Raw genomic sequence first — 24,970 nt, forward strand, 5'->3', positions numbered from 1 at the left:
ACCGGTTTGGGATTAACTATTGGGAGTTAAGTAAGGAGAAAAACAAACTTGTTTTTCTCTGCTCTCAAGAACACAAAAATTGACACAGAAGACTTCTTAAAATGTAAGGCTTTCCGTACCAACAATAAGCAAGGCCACAGCAGCCTCTGATGGATGTCCTCCCATCCAGCCCCTGGCTAGCTGTCCTTGACCTCAGTTCTGACTGTCTACCTGGAAAAGTGGCAGAGCCCACAGGCTTAGGGCTCAGCCCCCAACCTGGAACAATTCTTTACACATTTTGTTATTGTTTGTTTGGCATCTGAGGGGCTGTCTGCTCTGTTTTGAGACAAGTGTGCACCCCTACACTCAGCTCCCCTCACAATTCAGAGGCTGAAACAAGCCTCAGTTTGTGGCCTGTGCTTTTGAACAACTAGCTATATACTAGGTTTCCCACAATCCCTCCCAGGTTTGATAAATTTACTTGATTAGATTACAGAACTCCGGAAAACATGTGCTTAGTTGCCTACTATAAAGGACACTACAAAGAATACGGATGAGCTGGGCGATGGTGGCGCACACCTTTAATCCCAGCACTCGGGGAGGCAGAGGAAGGCGGATCTCTGTGAGTTCGAGCCCAGCCTGGGCTACAGAGTGAGTTCCAGGACAGGCTCCAAAGCTACACAGAGAAACCCTGTCTTGAAAAACCAAAAAGAATACGGATGAAGAGATGCATAACAGGCTGAGGCCGAGGGGGGTACACAGAGCTTCCTGCCCTCTCTACAAGAACATTCTATATGGAAGCACTCCATCTCCAGCCATTGGTTTTCTTACAGGGAGATCGCTGTCTACATAGGGACGACTAAGCAAGGGCAACCATATCTTAGTATTATTGGGTCTGGACCTGGTTGTTCAGACTCTCTAGTACTCCGTACTTTGTGTAGCAGCAATACCATAGCCAGTGAAATAGGCCTGAAGAAGAATTATTACTAATTGAAATCTTTCCTCAGATTCTTTAGTATTCCCTTCTTTATGGATTGGGAGAATGAAGGCCCTTGCCACTTGTATCATACAAAGTAGGTCAAAGAATTCCTTTATGGCCAGCTCCAAGGCAGAAACAAAATTAGAATTTTCTGAAATGCCTTGGGAGTTAGTTATGAGCCACTAACCATGAACAAAAATGTACCATAGTATCAAATATATTTTGGTTCATGGTCCTATACTATCTACACATTATATCTCTTGACTCTTTTGTACAGATTAATAATTTATGATCTGAATTCTACTAAAAATGTCACCTCTATTCGGTCGAGTGATACACTCCTTTAATTCCTGCATTTGAGAGACTGAGGCAGAAAGATCAGGAATTGATCACCAACCTATGTTACATGAGACCCTGTCAAAAAAAAAGTCGATTCTACTTGGTGTTCACATGCATGTTATGTTCTCTGCTTGTCTTGGAGAGCCAGTCTCGTGTAGCACAGCCTGTTTTCTCAGTCCCCAGCCTTCCTGTCTTCACCTGAGTGCTGGGACTACACGGGTCACTATCTCTGACTCCTTGCTCAGCTTCTATTTTCAGTTTTTCAGTCATTTTTGTTGTATGCCTGTTTCTTGTATAAAATACAGGGTTGAAAGTTTGTTCTTTAACCAGGTCTGTCACTTAACAGGCAGCGTTAACATTCACATCTTCTATAAGCACTTAACTCTACTACAGTATTGTATTTTGTTCACCTCTACCCATGTCCTCTGCGCCTCTTCAACCCTCGCTGCAGGTTATGAGTAAGCGAGGCTTTACTTCAAGCTGGTTTGCACAATTCTCTCATGAAAACACTGGGATCCTCTGGTGGGGCAGGGGATTAGAGGTGCGTCACCACACGAGCCACTTGACATGGGTCTGGGGTGAACTCGGGTTTCACTCCCTGAGCCATCTCCCCAGGCCCAACCAGAAACTTTCTGATTACTCAAAAAACTGAGAGGGTCTGGCAGCAAGATGGCTTACTAAGTAAAGATACCTGACACAAATGTGCCTTGGTGTGCACACACTCTCTAAATAAAATGCAAACAAAGTTTATAGTGTTTCTAATTTCAGATTAACTATGTTCAAGGAGGAAATCTGTAAAACATTCTAAAATCTGAAACATTTCCAGTCCTAATCATTTCAGACAAGGGATCTACCCTATTCCTAACTGCTTGTCTAAATAAATAAACACTGTTTAAATTTTTGAAATTGATTTCTTATTTTAAGCTAATGGAACTTTCTCTATTAATGTATAAATAAAGGACTTTAAGATAAATGACTGACATACATGTCCCTAAGAAGCAGCCCCTAAAAATTTTCTCTGTGTTGAAATTGGTCTTCCTTAATTAGAACTTCAGTCTACGAGTGGCCTCATGGTCTAGGTACCATCAGTTCCTTCCATTCAGAACCACTACACCCAGAGTAACTTCAGATGCCCTCTAACCCAAATGGGTTTCCTCACTATCAACCTATTCTCATCATGAGTGTACCTTAAAAGCCACGTTAAGAACATTTCTGAGGCTGTATTAATTAGCAACAAAAAATGCTATCTGCTAAGATGAGGTAGAAAGCGGAGGGAGCCCTGAGTGAGTGTGTTAAGAAGGGGGGTGAAGTTGGAGATGAAATTGTGAGTAAATGTGTATTATTGACATGAGCACAGCCATGTCAAGGATCCAAAGCCTCAGAATCATGGGTCTGACAAAGCCTTCCCCAGGTGAGGCTCAAAGGGCTGGCAAAGCCTTCCTCTGGCCCAAGTGCATGTACTTAGGAACGATGGACCAGGTGTGTAAGAACTGTGGCTTCCTCCACCTACAAGACTGCAACCTGAGACAGCCCTCCTGCAGCGACCTCCTTTCTGAGACTAGCTATCCGCTCCTTTAAAAAAATGACTAAGCAACATCTCAAAACATTTTCATCGCCGGGCAGTGGTGGTGCATGCCTTTAATCCCAGCACTCAGGAGGCAGAGGCAGGCGGATCTCTGTGAGTTCCAGGCCAGCCTGGTCTCCAAAGTGAGTTTCAGGAAAGGCGCAAAGCTGCACAGAGAAACCCTGTCTCGAAAAACCAAAAAAAAAAAAAAAAAATTTTATCATCCCCAGCATGTGTTGCACTTAATAAACACACTAAGGCGCTTGGTTGTTGCATAGTTGGTGCCTTTCACACACACACACTGCCCACCAGATCTGCTGTGTCTGTCTGTTCTTCATTCCCTGGTCACCCCAGTCAGGTTTCTAAGTCCAGGCTGTGCTGGACTCAGCAAGCTGGTGCTCCGACTGGTACCCTGGAGTATGTAGAATCTGCGTTGGTCAGAGCAGCGGATGCTCCTCGAGAAGCAGATAAATAAAGATAAAGGTGAAGGAAAGTGGGGTGCAATTCTAAGCTTCAAGTAAAAACATGGGGCAAGCAGAATCTAGACAGGCAGTTCTTGGCTGCACTTTGTGAGGAGATTTTGAGGACCTGCAGATGAGGAGTGAGAACACAGCAGGTCCATCAACTTTTAGACTGTTCTGGAGACGTGTCCTTTGTTCCCACAGAAGGGAGAGTGAGTTTGGATACGGATGATGAAAAGGGAAACACTGACTCCACATGTAACAATCTACTGCTGCTGCCCTAGCTCGAGAGTCCTTAGTACTCCTCCCTCCCACCAAACCCACCGCTGGCTTCTGCCAAACCACTGCAGAGCTGCACTGAAGTCACACTGGGTGACACAGATCCTGTTTCCCTGGTGTGCTAGACGGGGACAGCTCTGTAGAAAACCGAAGTGGCATAACCTGAAAAAGCAGAAACCCAGGCTGGGTAAAGAACCTAAATACAGCAAAGTGGAAACTCAAGCTATGCGGGAGGGGGCTTCATCGCCGTCCACACCCGCACGGTGGGTCCTTTAACCTGTCTTCTTTTTCTTAATGGGGGGGGGGGAGGAATGAAAATTAAAGGTATTGGTAGCTAAGATGAAATATGTGAACCAGTTTCTTTAATGAGTTCACACATCATAGTGTTTTAAATAAACATAAGAGAATAGTTATATTTAAGCATTATATTAAGTACTTTTGAGAACAAAGTGTTCTCAAAAGAAGAAAAAATGGCTAAGAAATATCTCAAAATTTTTTCATTGTCCCCAGCAATTACAAAAACGCAAATGATGCCGGGCGGTGGTGGCGCACGCCTTTAATCCCAGCACTCGAGCAGACCAGCGATCTCTGTGAGTCGAGGCCAGCCTGGGCTACAAGTGAGCTCCAGAAAAGCACAAAGCTACACAGAGAAACCCTGTCTCGAAAAAAAAAAAAAAAAAAAAAAAACCGCAAATGAAAAACACTCTGAGATTTCATCTAACCAGAGTCTAAACAGCAAACATCAACAAAATAACTGACAACAAACTAAAGGGAGTGGGGAAGGGAATCCTCACTCACAAACACTGGTCCAGCACTCTGGAAATCAGTGTGCGGAATTCTCTACAGACTAAAATAACCCTGCCCATGACTACAGCAGCGGTACTACTTACTCTAGCATAGGCCCAAAGGACTTGCCTTCTACTCCAGACACCTGCTCAGCCACGTTCACTGCTGACCTGTCCACAGTGGCTAGGAAATGGAAACAATCCGAAGTCCTTCATGATAATAACATGTGCTATGTACACCTATGGGCTACTACTCGGCTGTAAAATGAAAACATCAACTTTGCAAGTAAATGAATGGAACCAGAAAAGATCATATAGGCTGGGCAGTGGTGGTGGTGGTGGTGGTGGTGCCGCACGCCTTTAATCCGGGCACTAGGGAGGCAGAGGCAGGGGGATCTTTGAGTTCAAGGTCAGCCTGGACTACAGAGCAAGTACCAGGACAGCCAGACCCAGAAATATGAACACTGAATGTTCTTTCATCTGAGGCTCCTAGCTCCAAATCCTCAGGTGTGAGTTACACATCCTGGAGTAACTGCAGAAACCAGGGAAGCAAAAAGGGACCATTGCCCAGGGAGGGGGAGGGGAGCAGCAGAGGGGAAGAACAGGATCTGACCAGGGAGATGGAAAAACAGGGGAGGGCGCTAATGAGGGACAGGAAAGGGAGATGAATACAACAGAAGGAAAGGAGGCTCAAACAACAATAAAGGTGTTTGAAAAAGTCATAATCATACTTTAACAATCCGCCTTAAAAAAAAAAAAAAAACTAATGCACACGAGTCGGTGTATAAAAATACATACATAGTTTAAATGAACTTTTCTTTGTCATCTGGACTGACAATGTTCCCTCCGAGAGCCAGAGACCATCTAACAAAAAACCCCAACTCTAGGCATGAGAAGCCCTCTTCTGAGTTTCGGTCAAGAGACTCTCCAAATGTTATAGACTATTGCTAATGCTGCCTCCCAGAGGTAGAAGGCAAGTCCCTATTACTACAGACACCACACAATTGAGACGCAGGGCTCTGAGGCCCCTGAGAGGAACTGACCTGAACACCTGCTCCCGGGGGACTAGATTTCATGTAACGGAAGGCACCATGCAAGCTCCCAAGGGAGGGAAGCAACCAACAGTCCTACCCAGCTATGACGCCTAAGAACCACAACCACCACCAGCATGGCCCGATAAACCTAGGGCACAGTAGTGGCATGTCTATTTTGGCAGTAATCAACAACTCTCTAATTGGACTTAAGCCCCACTCAATAAGAGCGAAATCATTCCTGACACTAGAACGCAGACAACTACCCAGGACAAGTGAAGTCATGGTCCTTAGAGGAGAACCTACAACCACCACTTTACTAACCCAGCATCATCCCTAACTACATCTAAACATTTGTCCTTACACCCACAAGTAAGTGTACCTCAACTCTCATCAAGTAAACTTCTCTTACCAACAGGCCATTACAGAAAACCACAACCGATCAAAATGATGAGCTGTGAAGCCCAGTCCTAACAGATACATCTCCAAAACAATTCCTGTACTTAAGGCTCAAGGATCACTGTGGAAGAACGGGCAGAAAGACTGTAAGACCCAGAGGAAAAGGGAGTTTGCTGCAAGTGTGTCTTTTAGTAATGTCAGAAGCTATACAAGGACAATATACATAACAAAGACAGAGGAAAGCACATGAGGCCTCAACCCTAGACCAAAACCTACAGGCAATCAAGGAACGCTGAGAGCAGGAGAACGTCTTCCCCAGGAAGCACACACATCTATTGGTTATCCCATACCAAATGGTCAGTCCCAAAAACAAGCATACATACAAAATAACATTACACAGACCAAGAAGGGTGTACATACATCCATATTCCTAAATACATCTCTCTCTGTGTGTGTGTGTGTGTGTAGCAATAATTAGTGAAAAAAGAAGTCATGAGTGTGTGTGTGTGTGTGTGTGTGTGTGTGTGTGTGTAACAACAATTAATGAAAAAAGAGGCCTCCCAAGTGTTGGGATCAACACTTGGCATGCACCACCACCGCCCAGATAAAAAGTTTGTTTTTTATAAGTTCATTCATTCATTCATACATACATTCTGTGTGTGTGTGTGTGTGTGTGTGTGTGTGTGTGTGTGTGTGTACGTACATGTCACAATGTGAAGTTGGAGGACAATTTACAGGGGTCTGTTCTCTCTTTCTACCAGATGGGTCCTGCAGAGCAAACTCATCAGGCTAACTTGATAGCTCTCAAATGTTTGGATATTCTATTTCATCCTTAAGTCAGACCCATGCCCTATGTCAGATATGTTCTCATTGCAAAACTATCTCCTTATTCCCAAACTGACACTTGTTTAGGTAGGTTAGCCTCAGTATCAGAAAGATGCAACAGCAGTAACAGTTTCATAGTACCCTTTACATTGTTAAAATGCTGTGTGACTGACTGTCCCATTGGAAACAATGCAGCACAGCAATGCATGATGGGAGGACCTTTACAGAGCAGCATGGACTCTGAGCATGAAGCAGGACAGAGGTGTCATGGAAAGGGAGCCTGGAATAACAACCTGTGGGAAGTGGAGGAAGTTCTGAGTGCATGAGGTCCTCAGTAAATGTGTGCTGTAGATGTGGGCACTGCCATACCAAGGACCCTAGCCTCAGATCCAGAAGGAACCAGTTTAGCTCCCCTTTTTGTCTGACCATGAATGTTGATGGTATGGACAGAAAATGGCTACCACAGTTCCTCCGTTATTTATGGCCTGAAGGCTGCTCCCCTACAGAGACCATGCCTATCAAGATTAGTTCAACGTCTCCTTGATGTAGCTGTATACTTTAACTCATCTCCTTGTTCAGCTGTATGCAATAACCTTTCTGTTCAACTCTACACAATAAACACACTGTGCTTCTGGGGTGCTGAAGTTTTTCCATCCAAGAGGCCCTCACCATCTAATCCCAGCTTTATGTCTGTGTGTCCATCTGTTCTTCACTCCCTTGGCATCCCAGTCAGGTCTATCCCTAGAGCCATGTTAGACAGGGCAAAGACCAAAGGACTAGGCAGGAAAAGACTGAGGACTGCCCACCAACTGACTCCTCACTGGAGCTCCACAGGGCCTCCATCCACCACTGCAGACACTGCCTATGCTCATCACAACTGACTCCTCACTGGAGCTCCACAGGGCCTCCATCCATCCACACACTGCAGACAGAAAAAACAGAACACTGCCTTATGCTCATCACAACTGACTCCTCACTGGAGCTCCACAGGGCCTCCACACACTGCAGACACTGATGCCATATCTGCCCTCATGCTCATCACAACTGACTCCTCACTGGAGCTCCACAGGGCCTCCATCCACCACTGCAGACACTGCCTATGCTCATCACAACTGACTCCTCACTGGAGCTCCACAGGGCCTCCACCACTGCAGACACTGCCTATGCTCATCACAACTGACTCCTCACTGGAGCTCCACAGGGCCCCTCGCAGCTCCACCACTGCACTGCAGACACTGCCTCCTCCACTGCCCTCATGCTACATCACAACTGACTCCTCACTGGAGCTCCACAGGGCCTCCATCCACCACTGCAGACACTGCCTATGCTCATCACAACTGACTTGGTAAAACTAAAGAAGAAAAGTTTTTTTCACAAAGTACAGTGCAGACATCAGCTAAGTGATGGGGATCTGAATTCCAGTAGTCTATTTACAGTGTGATCTTTGGTAAATTATTTATTTACTCTGTATCTTATATTCAACTATAAAACAGGAATAAGGCAGTCCCTACTTAAAAGAATACTGTGACTACCCTATTTTAGAAGGTAATCTTTCTCTAATTTCTCTACACCTCTTCTCTGCTTTATTCTGTATGTTATAAACAAATAACCATTTAATAATATACTTCTTATCTAACTTCTCCCCTTGCAGAAGGCATACTTCCAAATGTTCTGTTTTGTTCAGTCCACTACTTCTAATATTTGAATAGCTCTTAAGGAAAGATTCAAATAAATTTCAAAAGTGTGCCACCTATATGGCAGAGTGTAGCAGAAAAGGGGATAGGGGAGGGAAAGAAGTTGAGGTGAACAAAAACAGAGGGGACACAGTGAGTTCATTACGCCAATTCAACTTCTTTTTAAGATTTATTTATTTGTTATGTATACAGCATGTATGACTGCAGGCCAGAAGAGGGCACCAGATCTCACTGTAGATGGTTGTGAACCACCATGTAGTTGCTGGGAATTGAACTCAGGATCTCTGGAAGAGCACTCAGTGCTCTTAACCTCTGAGCCATCTCTCCAGCCCCAATTCCACTTCTTATCTGGGAAAATCAACTCCCATTTGTTATAAAGTCAGGGGCTAATGCAAATACAGAAATCTGATTTTTTTTTTGTTTTGTTTTGTTTTGTTTTTGTTTTTCAAGACAGGGTTTCTCTGTGTAGCTTTGTGCCTTTCCAAGAACTCACTTTGGAGACCAGGCTGGCCTTGAACTCACAGAGATCCGCCTGCCTCTGCCTCCCAAGTGCTGGGATAAAAAGGTGTGCGCCACCACCGCCCAACCAGAAATCTGATTTTTAAGTGTTAGGGCCCCTTCCATGTCTAATCAACTATTTAAAATCTGAAAAGGAATTGGAAATGTGGCTTATAGTTTGTTATTTGGGAAACAGAGGCAGGAGAATTATAAATTCTTGGCCAGCCTGGGTATTGTATAACAGTTTCCTCTGAAACACTCCATCCTGCAGGGAAGCTCCTTAAGCAGGAAGGTAAACAACTCAAAAGAGCTTCAGGAAGTCCCCGAAACTAAACAGACTCACTAGGCTCCTCCCTACCAGAGTAAGCAATGAAAGTGGAAAGTCATCCATATGCAAAGAGGCTGAGCTGCCAAGAAGACACTCAGACCAGACCAGCTGCCTGGAAGAAGCAGGAACCAGCTGAGCTACCTGGAAGAGGTTTAGACCAACTGAGAGACCTGGAAAGGAAATTTTACATCCTCTTGAGCTGCCTGGAGGCCGTGGAGTGTACTCCAGGTTCCCAGCTTTGTGAGCTGTCCCCCACCCTTGGTGATGCTGATGTCTTTGAGTCATTTCTGCTCCTGTAAGTAACCCCTCACTCATATTCCTGTAAGTAACCCCAATAAAACTCAGGGTTCACCAAGTTGGACTTTGGTGGTATCTGTACTTTGATCTGTGTTAGCTCCCTATCTGGGCTGAGTAGATGTGTGTGTGTTGCATCTCCCCAAGAAGAGTTTGGTCACAAAACATTGGGTAACTGAATCTTTGTCTCAAACATGTAAGGTAGGAGGAGACTGTGGTGATATGTCCCCCAATATATTGTGCACCCTAATAAAGCTTATCTGAGGATCAGAGGAAAAAGCCAGCCACTATATCAAACACAGAAGTCAGACAATGGTAACACATACCTTTAATCCTAGCATTCAGGAGGCAGAGATCCATGTGGATCTCTGTGAGTTCAAGGCCACACTGGGGAACAGAGCCAGGCATGATGACACATGCCTTTAATCCCAGCATTAACCATGGAGGTCTGGAGGTCTGTACAGACAGACAGGAAGTGCTGTAGCTGGGTGGAGAGAGAAAGTGAGATGCAGAACAGAAAGGCATATAGTTATGGGGAGTATACAGGAAGTAGCTCACTGACTGAGGATTTCAAGGTGGTAAGAGTGTGGCTGGCTTCTTTCTGCTTTTCTGATCTCTCAGTTTTTTATTAATAAGACCGTTTAGCAATTTGTGTTAGAGGAGACCAGATGCGATGAGATGAGGTGAGACAAGGCGAAGCCAGACCAGAGCCAAGAGTCAGCAAGATAGCAGAGCAGGTAACGGCACTTGCCACACGGGCCTGACCCCTGGAACCCACTTAAAGGTAAGAGAACCAACTCCACAAAGTGGCCTTCTGACCTCCACACAGATGCTCTCACTCATGATACCCTCCCCCAATAAAATGAAAGAATAATAAAATACTAAAATAATAAACGCTGCCATCTGTACCATCTACCTCTTAATGGATATCATTCCACTTACCAAGATCAACCTTTTTGTTTAAATTGAGACAGGGCCCAACTATGTAGCCCTGGCTGGCCTAAAACTTGCTATGTAAATCAGGCTGGCCTGGAACCAGAGATCCATCTGCCTGCCTCTAGCTCCGGAGTGCTAGCACTAAAGGCTGTGCCATCACATTTAGCCCTACCTTTCCTTTTCTCTAATTCTTACTGTATCTTATTGTAACATAATATATAATTGACATTTACTTTTTATTATCTGTTTTCCCCAGTTACACTGTAAAATCATGAAAAAAAAAAAAACCAGGAATTTTTATCCATCTTGTATAATGATGTATTCCCTGATGCCTAGAAATATAGCTCTCCATCAAATATTATTTGCTGGCTCTAATCAACAGAGTGAGCTCTCAGTACATAGACAAGAGAGTCCTCTCGTTCCACCCTGAGAAACACAGTGTACAACAGCAGTTGGGGGGGGGGGGAGAAGACAGGCTTGGACTGTCTTTGGTCTGCTGGCCAAACATTATCCTTTAAAATTCTCTTCTCACCAGGTGGTGGTGGTGCACACCTTTAATCCCAGCACTTTTGAGGCAGAGGCAGGTGGATCTCTGTGAGTTCCAGGACAGCCAGAGCTACAGAGACACTCTGTCTCAAAGAAAAGAAAAAAAAAAAAATCTCTCCTCCTCTCCCTGTCTCCATCCATATATGGTGGGGGGTGTCCCATTATGAATTATGAAAAACATAAAGACTGGAAACTGAGAACCATTTTGAGGGAGATGGAAGTACTTAAGAGAGACAGAATCTCATCCCTAGTCTCTAAGACCAAGAAGCTCACGTTGGTTTCTAGACCGACAATGCAGTGGCAGAGTCCAGAAGCTGAACCGCAGATAGCTTTACATCGTTGGCTACTAACCGACAAAGTGATTTCATCTCTTTCTGCTTTTATCACTCTTATTTTCTAAACTCTGTATATTAAATTTTAGGAAGTCTCTTTCAGTCAACTCCCTGTGAAAATTTAGAGATGAAACCCATGGCTCTGGATGGCTGTGACAGGAAAGGAGACTCTGGAATGCTCTGCAGCTGACAGAAGCAGTAAGACAGACCATCACCACCAACACGTTTGGAAAGTCTCAAGGAAGGCAAGTTTCTCAGTCTTTTCCCCTTTTATTTTTGATATTATAAAGGTCTTGCGTAACCCAGGAGGCTTGGAACTTACTAGGAAGTAGAGATGCCCTTGAATCCTCCTGCCTCCACCACCAAGTGCCAGGACTGCAGATGTGCACTATCAAGCCCACCTTAAAAAAAAACAAACCACAATGGCCAAGCATGATGGCTCACATTCTTTAATCCCAGAACTTTGGTAGTATGAGTTCAAGGCCAAGCCTGGTCTTACACAGCAAGTCCCAGGCCAGTCCCAAAGCTACATAGTGAGACCTTTCCTAAAACAAAAACAAAAGCCAACCCACAACGAAACAAACCCACCATTAATTTGGACATGATTTTAAAATGAAACAACTCAGGTCCAAAGTAGTAAAGTAAACACACACACACACACACACACACACACACACACACACACACACACACAATCACATTAAAAGAATAAGAAAGAAAAGGGGGAAAAGTGATGACAATGTATAATCAACTATAAAATTAAACAAATTTGGAATGTCTGTGATATTTCCAACTAGAAGCACATGAATTGCTAACTGCTCAGAGCACAGGTTGGTATGTTAAAATAAGCCTTATGTCCAGCCTGAGAAAGAGGAAGGACAGAGACACAGAAAGGGACCTGGAGCTCTAGGCAGGAGCCCAGCCACCTCTTCCGAGGGCTGAGCTGCAGGTGTTCTGGAGCAGTCCAATAATCCAACATACAAACCAGTAAGACCGCCTGTACGCGGCGTCTCCACATGACACCCTCAAGCCACCCCGGGGGCCTGAGGTCCAGAGTTACACAGGTGACTCCAGCAGCACAGAAAGGGTGGCATGCATTCTCACGGTGGCAGACATCAACAAGGACCTCACCTTGTCACTGTCATCATGACAAATGTGGTCGTGATGGATGGACTGGCACTGAAAAGAAGCACCAACACTACCTACGAGAAAAAGAAGGGAGAGTTAAGCAGCAGTAATCCCTCATGTTAAAACTGCTTCACCAATCCAGGAGACCTATGTCCATCATCCCATCTAGCCCGTGAACAAGCCTGTGAAGCAGCAGGCGAGATTACTGGTGGATTTTCACAAGTTCCCCATGCAGGCGCACGAGGGCAGGAGTCAGCCAACAACCGGTAGGACCAGGTTCTTCTTCTACCGTGTGGGTCCTCAGGACCCAGCTGGGCCTCAGGCTTGCTAGCAGTCAGCTTACCCACTTAGCAATCTGTGGGCACTATTTGTAGCTTCTTCACAGAAGGAAAAAACAGACACTGACTGATCCACAAAAAGCAACAGTGAGGAGGCAGATCTGAAACTGAAGCCTGGTTAGCACACCCCTGACTCACACTCTGAAACACAGCAAGTGGTCTACTGTCCAGGGAGACCCCCCAAGTAAACACATCCTTCAGTAAGGCGAACCCCTACTGATGAAGATGTAATTACATTCCTGTTCCGTGTACACAGATCTTGAGGCTGACCCTATAAATTCAACATATAAAATACAATTTACCCAGGCTCGATGGCACATGCACTTTGGAAGCTGAAGCAGAAAGATCAAGAGTCCAAACACAAAGGACAAAGGGACAAAGAGCAGACTTTGAGACAGTAGAGTCTCTTTTGTTTTTTAAGTCTATGTCAAGTAAGATTTCAAGAACTGCTAGGCATGGTGGCATACACCCTCAATCCCAGCACCGATGGATCTCTGTGCATGAGGCCAGCCTGGTCTACACAGTGAGTTCCAGACTAGCAAGGCTGTATGATAAGACTCTGTCTCAAAACAAAACAAAGATATGAAATATAAACACAAATATAATTGGAACAAATAACTGTTGTGAGGTTTATGTGTGCATCTCTCTATGATACCAAAGCTTGCCTTGAATTTGTGCTCATCTCTCGAGCTGACCATAGGCATGGACACTACACAAGTTCTAATCACCTGGGCCTTTTTTTCTATAGTTTTTGGTTCCTATTTCACATTATACGCAAAACAGCAATTAAAAGCTCTATATAATATTTTTAAAAAAGGAAGCCAGATGTAGTGGCATAGGCCTTTAATCCCAGCATTTGGGAGGCAGATGTAGCCAGAAGAAAGGCTAGCTCAGTTGGTAGAGCATGAGACTCAATCTCAGGATCATGGGTTCGTGCCCCACATTGGGTGCCAAAATGTAGCTGGAAGTTTCTCCAGTCCTGCCCTGCCCCAGGGTCTGGACAAATCTCTCCCACCCGCAGCCCACAGCCACTTGGTCCCAAGTAAACACACAGGTTTATATTAATTACAAACTGTATGACCTATGGGTCAGGCTTCTTGTTAGCTAGCTCTTATAACTTAACTCAACCCATTTCTATTCATCTATATGTTGCCATGTGGCCGTGATGTTACCAGTCTGCTAGCATCTTGTTGCTCCTTGGGTGGTGGACTGGCGTCTGCCAACTCCACCCTTTTCTCATCTTCAGTTCGAATGTACCACCTAACCTTATCCTGCCCTGCCATAGGTCAGTGCAGCTTTATTTATCAACCAATCAGAGCAACACACATTCACAGCATACAGAAAGACATCCCACAGTAGGCAGAGGCAGGTGGATTTCTATGAGTTTGAGGCCAGCCTGGTCTACATAAAGAGTTCCTGGCTAGCCAAGGATATACAGTGAGACGAAAGGAAGAAAGGTAGAAAAATAGATAGGAAGGAAGGAGGGAGGGAGGGAGGGAGGGAGGGAGGGAGGGAGGGAGGGAGGGAGGGAGGGAGGGGAAGAGAGAAAAGAAGCCAGTCTTAGGGAGAAAAAAGTAGAGGGTTTTTCCTAGCACTTGGGAGGCAGAGCCAGGTAGATCTCTGAGTTTGAGGCCAACCTGGTCTACAGAGTAAGATCCATGACAGGCACCAAAACTACACAGAGAAACCCTGTCTCGAAAAACTAAAAAAGTAGAGGGTTTTGTTTTGAATATATAATCTCAAAGAAGATGGAAAAATGCAGAGACAGGAAGATCACCATAATCACATCAAGCCAATCTAGTCTATACATGGTGTTCTAGGCCAGCCAGGGGGGGAAAAATCTATGTGGGGTGTGTGTGTGTGTGTGTGTGTGTGTGTGTGTGTGTGTGTGTGTGTGTGTGTGTGTGAGAGAGAAGGGGGGACTAATGTGCTTTTATTGCTAGGGATTGAACAAGGACCTCATGCATTCTAGGCAAGTGCTCCACCACTGAGCTCTATCTCTAGCACACACCCGGTCCCAATTTTCTGAAAAGCATACTGCCATGAATGAAAAGTTAGCACACAGAAACTAAACATGGTGATGCATATCTGTAATCCCAGCACATGGAAAGAAAAGCAGGTGGGATCTGTGTGAGTTCAAGACCAGCCTGGTCTATACAATTGAGCTCCAGGCCAGTCAGGATTATATAGTGAGACTCTGTCTCAAAAATAAAAATAGAATAAAGTAAAATAACAATCTCACTTATAAGAATAAGAATAAAAATCAGGCTGATAAGATAGCTCAGTAGAAAGGTGCTTGCTGCCTGACAATCCTGAGTTCAATCCCAGGACCCACACAGTAGAAGGAGAGAAAGGATTCCTGCAAGCTGTGCTCGGACTCCAAAAGTACCAACAAACATCCTCTGTACTCCTCACACCAAATAAATACGATGAAGTCGTATTCCTGTAACTGGTTATTATTAACACAGCATACTGGAGACTGTTGGACTGGCAAAGAGAACTGTAGGATCTGACATTTACAGGCACACTCCAAACAGACAGCAGTTCATTCTCACATAAAACTCATGTATTTAAGCCAACAGAAAGATCAGATGTGGCTGGGAGCTCCTTGTGGAACACTGTCTAATGACTGTAGTTGGGGCCATCAACACAACCTCAGCTCCATCAGGCCTGGAGCAAATGAAAACTCCAAACAGCTGATTTAGGAAATCTCTTCTAAAAGAGAGTATTATAAAATAAATGAAACTAGGATGGAATTCTAGCAGTTGAGAGGATAAGACAGGAGGATTGAACGTTAAACATCAGGCTGGGGATATGGCTTAGTGGGCAAAAGTGCTGGACACTCAAGCATGCAGCCCTGAAGCAGACTCCCCGAGCCCACACACGGACACTAGCATCCCTAGTCCTAGCACTCCCATGGGCAGATGGGGTGCAAAGACAGAAGAATCCCAGAAGCTCAAGGGCCCACTGGCCTGGTGTGTCCAGAGGAAAAACCAAGATGAAAGAAAGGCTGGCACCGGAGGTTGCCCTCTGAACTCCATACACGTCAATGTCTGTCACTGCAAACACACAAGCATGCATGCACGCACGCATACACGCATGCACCCGCCCCTACAGAAAGTTCGAGGCCAGCCTGGGCTACATAGCACAAAATATTCAAATAAACAGAAATGAACAAACAAGCCAGATGTGGTAATACATGCCTGTAGTTACTCCAGATATTAAGGTAAGAGGTTCACTTGAGCCCAGAAATTTGTGGCCACCCTAGGCAAGTTAGTGAGATCCTATTTCTAAAACATGAAATGAAATTAGGGCTGAGGCTATAGCTCAGTGCTCAAGTATTTGCCTAGCATGTGTCAGGCCTTGGGTTGGATCCACAGCCTGAAATAAACAAGCCAACGTCACTCTCCAGCCTCCAGACACTCGTGGTAACACACACACACACACACACACACACACACACACACACACACACTGTTTTCTTTGTGTGTATCTGGGGAATGCACATGAGTATGCAGGGGCATGTGCCCACGTGGAGGCCATAGCAGGGATGCCAGGCGTCTTCCTCTACCATTGCTCACATTACTGTCTTAAGTCTGGGTCTACTGCTGAACCACAAGTCGCAGTTTCTACTTCCACCTGGACCAGAAGCGCTGCGGGGACACAGCAGACAAAGGCAGGTTGGAAAGAGTCGGAAGGCATGTGAAGAGGGCTGGGGCTGTAGCCCAGCGCTGAAGCACTTGCCTATCAGTCACGAAGCCTAGTTCGACCCCCAGGACTTCAAAGAAGAGTGTGAAATCCAGGGGGAGAGCAGAAGAATAAAAACCCAAGTATGGAACCCAAAATTTACAGAAACTAGAGAACACAAAGAAGTCAAAGCTGCAACAATGACAGGAGAATAGAGAAGTTACAGAGCCGGAGTCTACCTCAGTTAGGCTTTTCATCCATGGGGTTATAGCCGAAACACGAACAACAGATGTTGTCTGTCATGTTCAGAGACTGCTGAGTGCCAACAGTCAACTCGGAACACTCATCTCCCTCGACCTATGGGTAGTGCTAGTGCTAGTATCTATCCAGAGGATACAGCTCTCCTCCTCAAAATACTTTTCTTCAGGTTGCCACAGTAAAACAAGGTCACATGACACCTGTCTTCAACCTTAGGAGGAACTAGCAAACCGTTTCCAAAGCGACTGCATCATTTTACAATCCCAGCAAGGGTATTTTCAGTCGTTTCTGAAGAACAGCCCACTTTGGAGTCCTGTCAGAATGCAGGACTGTGTAATCGTAGGAAAGTCACTCGACAAATCATATGCCTCTCTCACTGGAGAATGGGAGCAACATTATCAGCTCAGATGGAAGTCACACAGTACCTGAGAGTTAAGGTTAAACAAACGAAAAGCTAGTAACATGCATGAACACGAGCAATACAACATACCTACAAAAGGTATGTCACCTGCAACACCGGCTGTCACAGAGTGCGTGTGAGGCTAAATTTAGCACGTCTAGCTTGAAACTGTCAGATTGTCACGGGGGGGGGGGGGGTGCCAGTGCTCATACCCATGTACACATGCAAGCCACATGTTCTGTTTATCACACTCAGTCCCTTCCCCTGGAGACAAGGACTCTCATTAAACTTGGAGCTAGTCTGGTGGTCAGCAAGCTCCAGGAAGGCTCCTGTCTACACCCCCACAGCACTGGGGATACAGGACATGCCAGGCTTTTTATTGGGGATTTTCCTGAGGATTTGAAATTAGATCTTCTTATTTACACAGTGTTCCTACCCACTGAGCCATCTCCCAGGCCCAAATTGTTACTTGTGTATCAACAGAGAAAGTTAGCAGCATCCACCTCCTTTCTCCAGATTTCCTGAGACTGTCTCATTTGTTAGCCGGAAAGGCTTTCTGGCATCATCAACGTAAGAATGAATGGTTGAAAATAACTCTGTTCTTCCTATGGACTATTTACAGCTCTCCTGAAAACTACTGACATGGAAAAACCATCAAAACAGACTAGTATTTTTTTTTTAAAGTAAACTTCAAAACAATAAATATAGTAAGTTATTTATAAAAACAATCAAACCGGGCATGCCTTTAATCTTAGCACCTATAAGGCAGAGGCAGGAAGATTTCTGTGAATTTGAGGCCAGCCTGATTTATCCAGCAAGCTCTAGGACAGTCAGGACTACACAGAGAGACCCTGTCTCAGGAAAAAAAAATCATAAAAATTGAAAATACAAACTATCCACAGTACCCACCCTAAAAAGGATTAATAGGGCAGTGCCATGTTTTTGTACTATTTTCACTTTCTATAATTGTAAGCTTGACTTGTATGATTACCAAAGAAGGATGGAGGCGACCTCTCCGTGGGTAAAAGCACGTGCAGGTAAGCCTGACAACAGGACAACTGTCCTGGTGCTGAGGCCAGCTGGCCTGGCGTGAGCAGCACAGCAGCGAACAACAGAGAGCACTGCCTCAAACACGGTGGAAGGGAGTGAGGACAGACTCTCAAGGTTGTCCTCCACCCACCCACGCCATGCACAACCACACCCAGAGAGAGAGAGACAGAGAGGTAACCAAAGATTGTTACTTACACAATTAAAGTACAATCATATAACCTTAAATACTAATTATGTAAACTTAGACACTAATTTAACCTTCCTATTCAAACTTTTCCCCCTGAAGTACCTCATGGTCTAAGCACCTTGAAAGCCCACAGCAGGTAGTTTTGGTTCCATCGGCCAAGGCCCCAGTGGCTGGAGTACTGCGGCCACGCACAGCGGAGGGAATAGGGCTCCAGAAGGAGGGAGCAGAAGGGAGAGCAGAGCGAGCTGGTGGCAGAGCAAGGCTAAGACGCTGTGACGCTGTGACGCTGTGACGGACACCTGCTCACACACACACCCAAGGAGCTGACTGCAAAGGCTCGGTGTGAAAGCGCCCTTTCCTCCATGCTGTCAGGCACTGCCTGTCAGAAAGCAACCTCTGCTCAGCCGGGAAGACATCTGCTGTGACTTCAGCTATCTAAGTGCAACCCAGCCAAGCCTTCCAGGAAAACCAGCAGACACATAAAATCTAAGTCACTCCATTTCACAGGCACTTTACCTGCTCCTCAGGGTCACTCAATTACTCTACCAATTATTCTTTCAGTATTGATCGCCTCACTTCAGATTAATTCCAAAACTATCCATCCTCTCCCATACGTTATCTCACCAGACACTCCTTCATCCACACAACTACCTACTTCTAGAACTAGAAACCAGGTGTAGTGGCACAGGCAAGGATCACAGGACTCAGGAGGCACAGGTGGGAGGCTTTTCTGTTTGTTAGATATGGGGTGCAAGTGTGTCTATGTGTGTGTACACCACATGTGTGGGTGCTCTGAGTCCAGAAGACAGTGTTGGGCTCCCGCAGGTGGAGACACAAGTGGTTCTATGAGGCCTGATGTGGGCACTGAGGATAGAACTCTGGTCCTCTGGAAGAACAGCAAGCATACTTAACTACTGAGCCATCTCTGTATTCCTTAAAAAAATCATTTTTGAGACAGGGTCTCGATTCGTAGCCCTCGCTGGGCTGGAACTTGCTGTATAGACCAGAACTCAACAGAGATCTTCCCAGAGGCAGGAGTTTAAGTCTGGCCTGGTCTACACATCAAATTCCAACCAGTCAAGATCCTGTCTAGAAAAGAAAACAAGAAGAGAGGGAGGGAGGGAGGGAGGGAGGGAGGGAGGGAGGGAGGGAGGGAGGGAGGGAGGGAGGGAGGGAGGGCAGGATAGGCTGACCCTAACACCCTCCATACAGATGTGATCAAACTGCCCAGTGTATTGAAAAGCGCCCTTCTGACATGTAACTGAAGTGCACGGTAAGAATGGTCATGAAATTCCACTGCAGAATCCAATAGATTCCCCTCCAGTCAGTCGGTCACGGCTGGAAAAGCAGACTCCCACAGAAGTCTGTGGCTAGAAAAGAAACCGGACACTTGGAGGACAGGCTACAGCAGCTGGCTCCCAAGGAAAGGGACTGAGCTGGGCCCTGTTTAGTTCCTAACCCAACTTCTCTACCATTAGTCACGTCGCCCAATCCAAGAAAGGCTAAGGAAATTCAGGGAGTGAAGCCCTCCCTCCCTCCGCATGGAAACAGTGCTAGGAGAAAGAATCTGTCACTGATCAGCCATCGTCAGACTCATGTTTTTATTTAAGTTTGGCTGTTTTTACTTACTGTGTTTGTTAAATCCAAGTGAGTTTTAAGCTTCGAGAGGGTTGACTATTAATGGACTCTCCACAGGCACAAGAGTGAGCAGCAAGGTGCAGCTGGGAGGTGAGGGGTGGGGAATAATGATGGGTCAGACCGTAAAACCCCTGAAGACCTGAAAGGAGCAGGACAGGAAAACTACCCGCGCGCATGCGTGCAAGGAGCTTCAGTAGTGACAGCAGCAGGTAAAGGGTGGCTCAGCACCCACCCCAGGAGGAGGTGACAGCCATGGACAGACAGAGTGCCAGTGTGAGGAAAGACCAACGCCCCACATGCTCACGATGAAAAAGGAAACAAAGCAACTGTCTATCATTTATATACAAGCACAGTAACCACTTAGTTCCTGAGACATGTTAAGACTCAAATACCAGTTAGGAATCACTACAAGCATAAAGACAATTAGCATACACTGCTACAAAAATTTCAAGACAGGGCTGGCGAGCTGGCTTGGCAGTTAAGAGCACTGACTGCTCTTCCAGAGGACCTGGGTTCAATCCCCAGCACCCACATGGCAGCTCACAACTGTCTGTAACTCCTAGATCCGACACCCTCACACAGATATATATATATATATAATGCATGTAAAAAAAATTATTCCAAACCTCAAGCCAGAAAAACCAGAAAGCAACAGAAAGAATGACTAAATATGAAGACATGGACTCAACAATGAGTCAGACGATCTCTAAACTGGAAGAAAAAAACCTGCAAAAGCAACCAGACCCACACTGACATGCACCTGTAGTCCCAGCACTTGGAAGAAAGAGGCAGAAGAGTCCAATATTCACAGTCATCCTCTGGTATCAGACTGTCTCCCCTAAAAAAAGAAGGAAACATGGGGACAGAGGTGTTGGGGAAGAGTGAGTGGAGAGGAAGGGTCCTGGACCAGAACCTATTGGCTCTGACACTGAGGACACAGGGTCTACACTAAAACGCACACAGACAAAATTAAAATTCTCGCTAAAGCAACATCCCAGCTTGAAACATCAAGTTCACCCTGCCTTTAGGAACACCATAGCTACTTCTTATATTTTTCAGGACAAAAAAAGTTTACAAGCTAAAGAGTAAAATCTGAATTAACAATGAAAGTCCATCCCCTTCCAAATGCTGTTGGTGCTTTTTCCTAACCTGAAAACTTAGCATCGCTTCATACTGTAACCTTCAAACTCTTCTTGGCTGGTGAGACAGAAGCTCAGTGGTTAAGGCCCTTCCAGCCCCAGCCCCAATGAGAAAGAGAACAGACTGTGCGGTGTCCTCTCACTCCCACACAAGCTGCAGTGTCCTCCACCAAAACAGCAAACGCAAGAAAGAAAGTCAGGACTGGCCGGTGGTGGCAGCGCACGCCTTTAATCCCAGCACTCGGGAGGCAAAGGCAAGCCGATCTCTGTGAGTTCAAGACTGGTCTGGTCTATAGTGAGTTCCAGAACTAAACAGAGAAACCCTGTCCCAAAAAACAAACAAACAAACAAGTAAGAACTGGAGAGATGGCTGAGCAGTTAAGAGTGCATGCTGCTCTTCCAAAGGCTCCAAGTTCAGCTGCCAGCACACAACTGCCTATGCTCCATGGAATCCTATGCTCTCTGGTCTCTGCAGGGACCTGCACACACACAGTACACACTCATAAAGACACACATACACACATAAATAAAAATAAAAATGCTTTTCAAAGAACCAGTTTTCTTTCTCTTCATCATCTTTCGTGGAGCTCACTGATTCAGACATTATCGTCCCAGACCCCAAACAATACCTGTATATAAACACAAAGGCTCAGATTTCCTAGGCTAGGATGGGAATATAGCTCAGTTATAAAGTATATGTTACGTACTTGAGGTCCTGGGTTCAATTTCAAGCACTATACAGAAGAAAAAAGAAAGAAAGAAAGAAAATAATCAGAAACCCTCTCAGGCTCCCAGGACACACAGTACCTCACTAGGGTTCAGAATCCATAGGCTGACGCTGGGGTCCAGTGGGAGAGAGAGCCTTTGCCTAGCACACATAAGGGCCCGGGTGTGATTCCTGGCACTGGAGGGGAGGCAGGAAATCTACATGAATGAACCAGCTCACTATTAGTAAAAAGTGTGTTACATCCTGATGCTTCCCTTCTAAAACAGCAGAGAAAATACGAACTTAAATCAGCAATAGATAGTTAAGAATCAGAAGCAAAAAAAAAAAAAAAAAAAAAAAAAAATCAGAAGCAAAGACCAGGAAGGAAAAGACATACAGAATAAAGTTAATCACAAAATGCTTTCTGGGAAAATGCAAACATGGTTGAGAAATTAAATACAGTTAAGTTGCTGGACAAAGACAGCATCAATGGGACTCCACGACACACAACAGCCTGAGAGATCTATGATGACAACAGAGGAGGAGGAGGAGGAGGAGGAGGAGGAGGAGGAGGATCAAGTTCTAAAGGTGCAAAATACGGTTTTAAAACCACTCATAACAGCAAATTTCTTAGAGCTGGAAAAAGAGATGTCAATCCAGATATGAAGCGCTTAGAAGCCCAAGCAACAGACCAGAGAAGACTCGGCCTTCGTCACAATTAGGACAAAGACATCGTCTCAGCAGCAGCAGCAGCAGCAGCAGCAGCAGCAGCAGCAGCAGCAGGCACACCATGTCCCCTGGGCAGACTGGCAGCATGGCAGCAGATTATTCAGCTGGAACTTTACAGCCAGGAGGCCCGGGCAGACGCATTTCAATTCTGACTCAACTGCCAACCCAGACCACTATAGCCAGCAAAACCGTCTGTTGTAACTGAAAGGCAAATAAACACTTTCCATGATAAAAATAGGCTGAAGGAATGCATAAGCACTAAGCCAGCTCCATAGAAAATACTTACAGGAATCCTTTGGACTGAACAGAAAAACAAATTCCTCCACGAATCCACAGCAAAGAATAAACCACACTAGGATAATAGTTAAGCAAGAGAGGAAAAAGAAAAAAACCACTACAAAATCAACAAATGGTGGGAATTAATACCGGCTCTTCAACAGTAACTGAGTACTAAGGTCTCAATTCCCCAACCAAACTACAGGGGCTCCCACACCACTGGGCTCCTCGAGCACCTGCAATCACACGCACAGACCTACACATAGGCATGGGCACACACAATTGAAAATAAAAATAAATCTTTGGAAAAAAGGGCACAGACTAGTAGACTGGATCAAAAGACAGGAACCATCTCATCTACTTGCTGCCTCCAGAAACAGACGTCACTACAAAGGCAGATGTCACCCTAGGATGAAAGAATGGAAAAAGATCCAAGTCAACGGGCCTAGGAAAGAAGCAGGTGCCACTGTTCCCATAGCTAACGAAACAGACTTCCCACCAAACTAGTGAGAAAATATAAAGAGAGTCACTTCATACTGACTAAGGGAATGTAAGAGGACCTTAAGATTCTAAAAGCATGCCTCAAGCAGCTGCACCCGATTTCCTAACAAATAATATCAGATTTAAGCCAGATTAACTCTAGCACAATACTAGTGGGTGACTTTAATACCCAACTCTTATCAATTGACATCTCCCTAACAAAAAATAAACAGAAATATGCAAATTAAATGACATTATAGATCAAATGGACTTAACAGACATCTATAGACTATTCCATCCAAACTCTGCAGAATATACATTATTCCCATGGAACTTTCTCCAAAATAGATCACATAATCTGAGACAAAGCAAGTCTCAACAAATGCAGGAAAACAATCCCTTGTAGTCTCCCTGATCACAATGGAATAAGACTACCAGAGGTGATGGCGCTCACCTTTAATCCCAACACCCAGGAGGCAGAGGCAGGGGGATCTCTGTGAGTTTGAGGCCAGCCTGGTCTACAAAGTGACTTCCAGGACAGCAGGGCTATTACACAGAGAAACCCTGTCATGGACCACAACAACAAAAAAGCCAGAGAGAGCACAAATAAATGATACATCTGAAAGCCCTCAAAAATGAAGAATAAGCCAAACCCCAAATCAGTAGATGAAAAGAAATCAAGATCAGGGCAGGAATCAATTAAATGGAAACAAAAATAGCAACAAAGAATCAATGTAACAAGAAGTTGGTTCTTTGAAAAGTACAACTGACATACCCTTAGCCAGACTAATCAAAAGACAAAAATTAATAAAATTAGAGACTCAGATTAATAAAATTAAAGATAAAAGGAGAGCCACTGCAACAGATACCAACCAAATTCAGAAAATCACTAGGTTTTATCTTAAAAATAGGCATCATAAATAAAAAAATAGGAATACAAATAAAAAAACCCCAAATTTACCTTTTTTTTTTTTTTTTGTTTTGTTTTGTTTTGTTTTTGTTTTTTGAGACAGGGTTTCTCTGTGTAGCTTTGCGCCTTTTTCCTGGAACTCACTAGGTAGTCCAGGCTGGCCTCGAACTCACAGAGATCCACCAGGCCCTGCTCAAGTGCTGGGATTAAAGGCGTGTGCCACCACCGCCTGGCCACCTTTTTTTTTTTTTTTTTTTTTAAAGACAGTGTCTATGCATCCTGGAGCTCTCTATGTGGACCAGGCTGGCCTTGAACTCACAGAGATCCACCTGCCTCTGCCTCCCAACTGCTAGGATTCAACGTGTGCACCACCACCACCACCTAGAAGTTAACTTTAAAAACAAAACCTCCACAACAACAAAACTCACAGTGTCACCTGGAATGACAGCCTAAGGAGGATGACCTGGAGGGACCCTTCTTTCTCTCCTCCACCTCCGAGAAAGTTCACCTCCGAGTGGCCGTGAGCTCCCCTCCCACAGTGCGGCGGCACTTGGGGCTTTAGAGCCTGGGTTGTCTGGCTCTCCCCACTCGACCTCCCTCCTTGATGCTTGAGGACCACAGGACCTTACCCAGGGCCTTCAGCCCTCCAAGTCAAACACCGACTCTACCATGGCGCAGATAAACTTCTGTTCTGGAGTCTGAGGGAAGGAAGAGCTGATATAAACAGCTCATAAACTCAGGGTTGCCCCAGGTCCTCTGAGCTGAGCCCATGACT

At 45.2% G+C, this 24,970-nt stretch overlaps 1 protein-coding gene across 3 annotated transcripts in view; it reads right to left on the bottom strand.

Annotated features, from left to right (window-relative positions):
* Positions 1–24,970, bottom strand: part of Rnf38 (ring finger protein 38) — a 118,545-nt gene that overhangs the window by 51,578 nt on the left and 41,997 nt on the right. For all 3 annotated transcript variants that reach the window (XM_028894764.2, XM_028894763.2, XM_028894761.2), the window contains exon 2: positions 12,401–12,471. In XM_028894764.2, the coding sequence (XP_028750597.2) occupies positions 12,401–12,471 (71 nt within the window). The remainder of the gene's footprint in view (positions 1–12,400; positions 12,472–24,970) is intronic.

Source organism: Peromyscus leucopus, chromosome 2 (genome assembly GCF_004664715.2).
Source record: "Peromyscus leucopus breed LL Stock chromosome 2, UCI_PerLeu_2.1, whole genome shotgun sequence".
In the NCBI taxonomy this organism is placed as follows: domain Eukaryota; kingdom Metazoa; phylum Chordata; class Mammalia; order Rodentia; family Cricetidae; genus Peromyscus; species Peromyscus leucopus.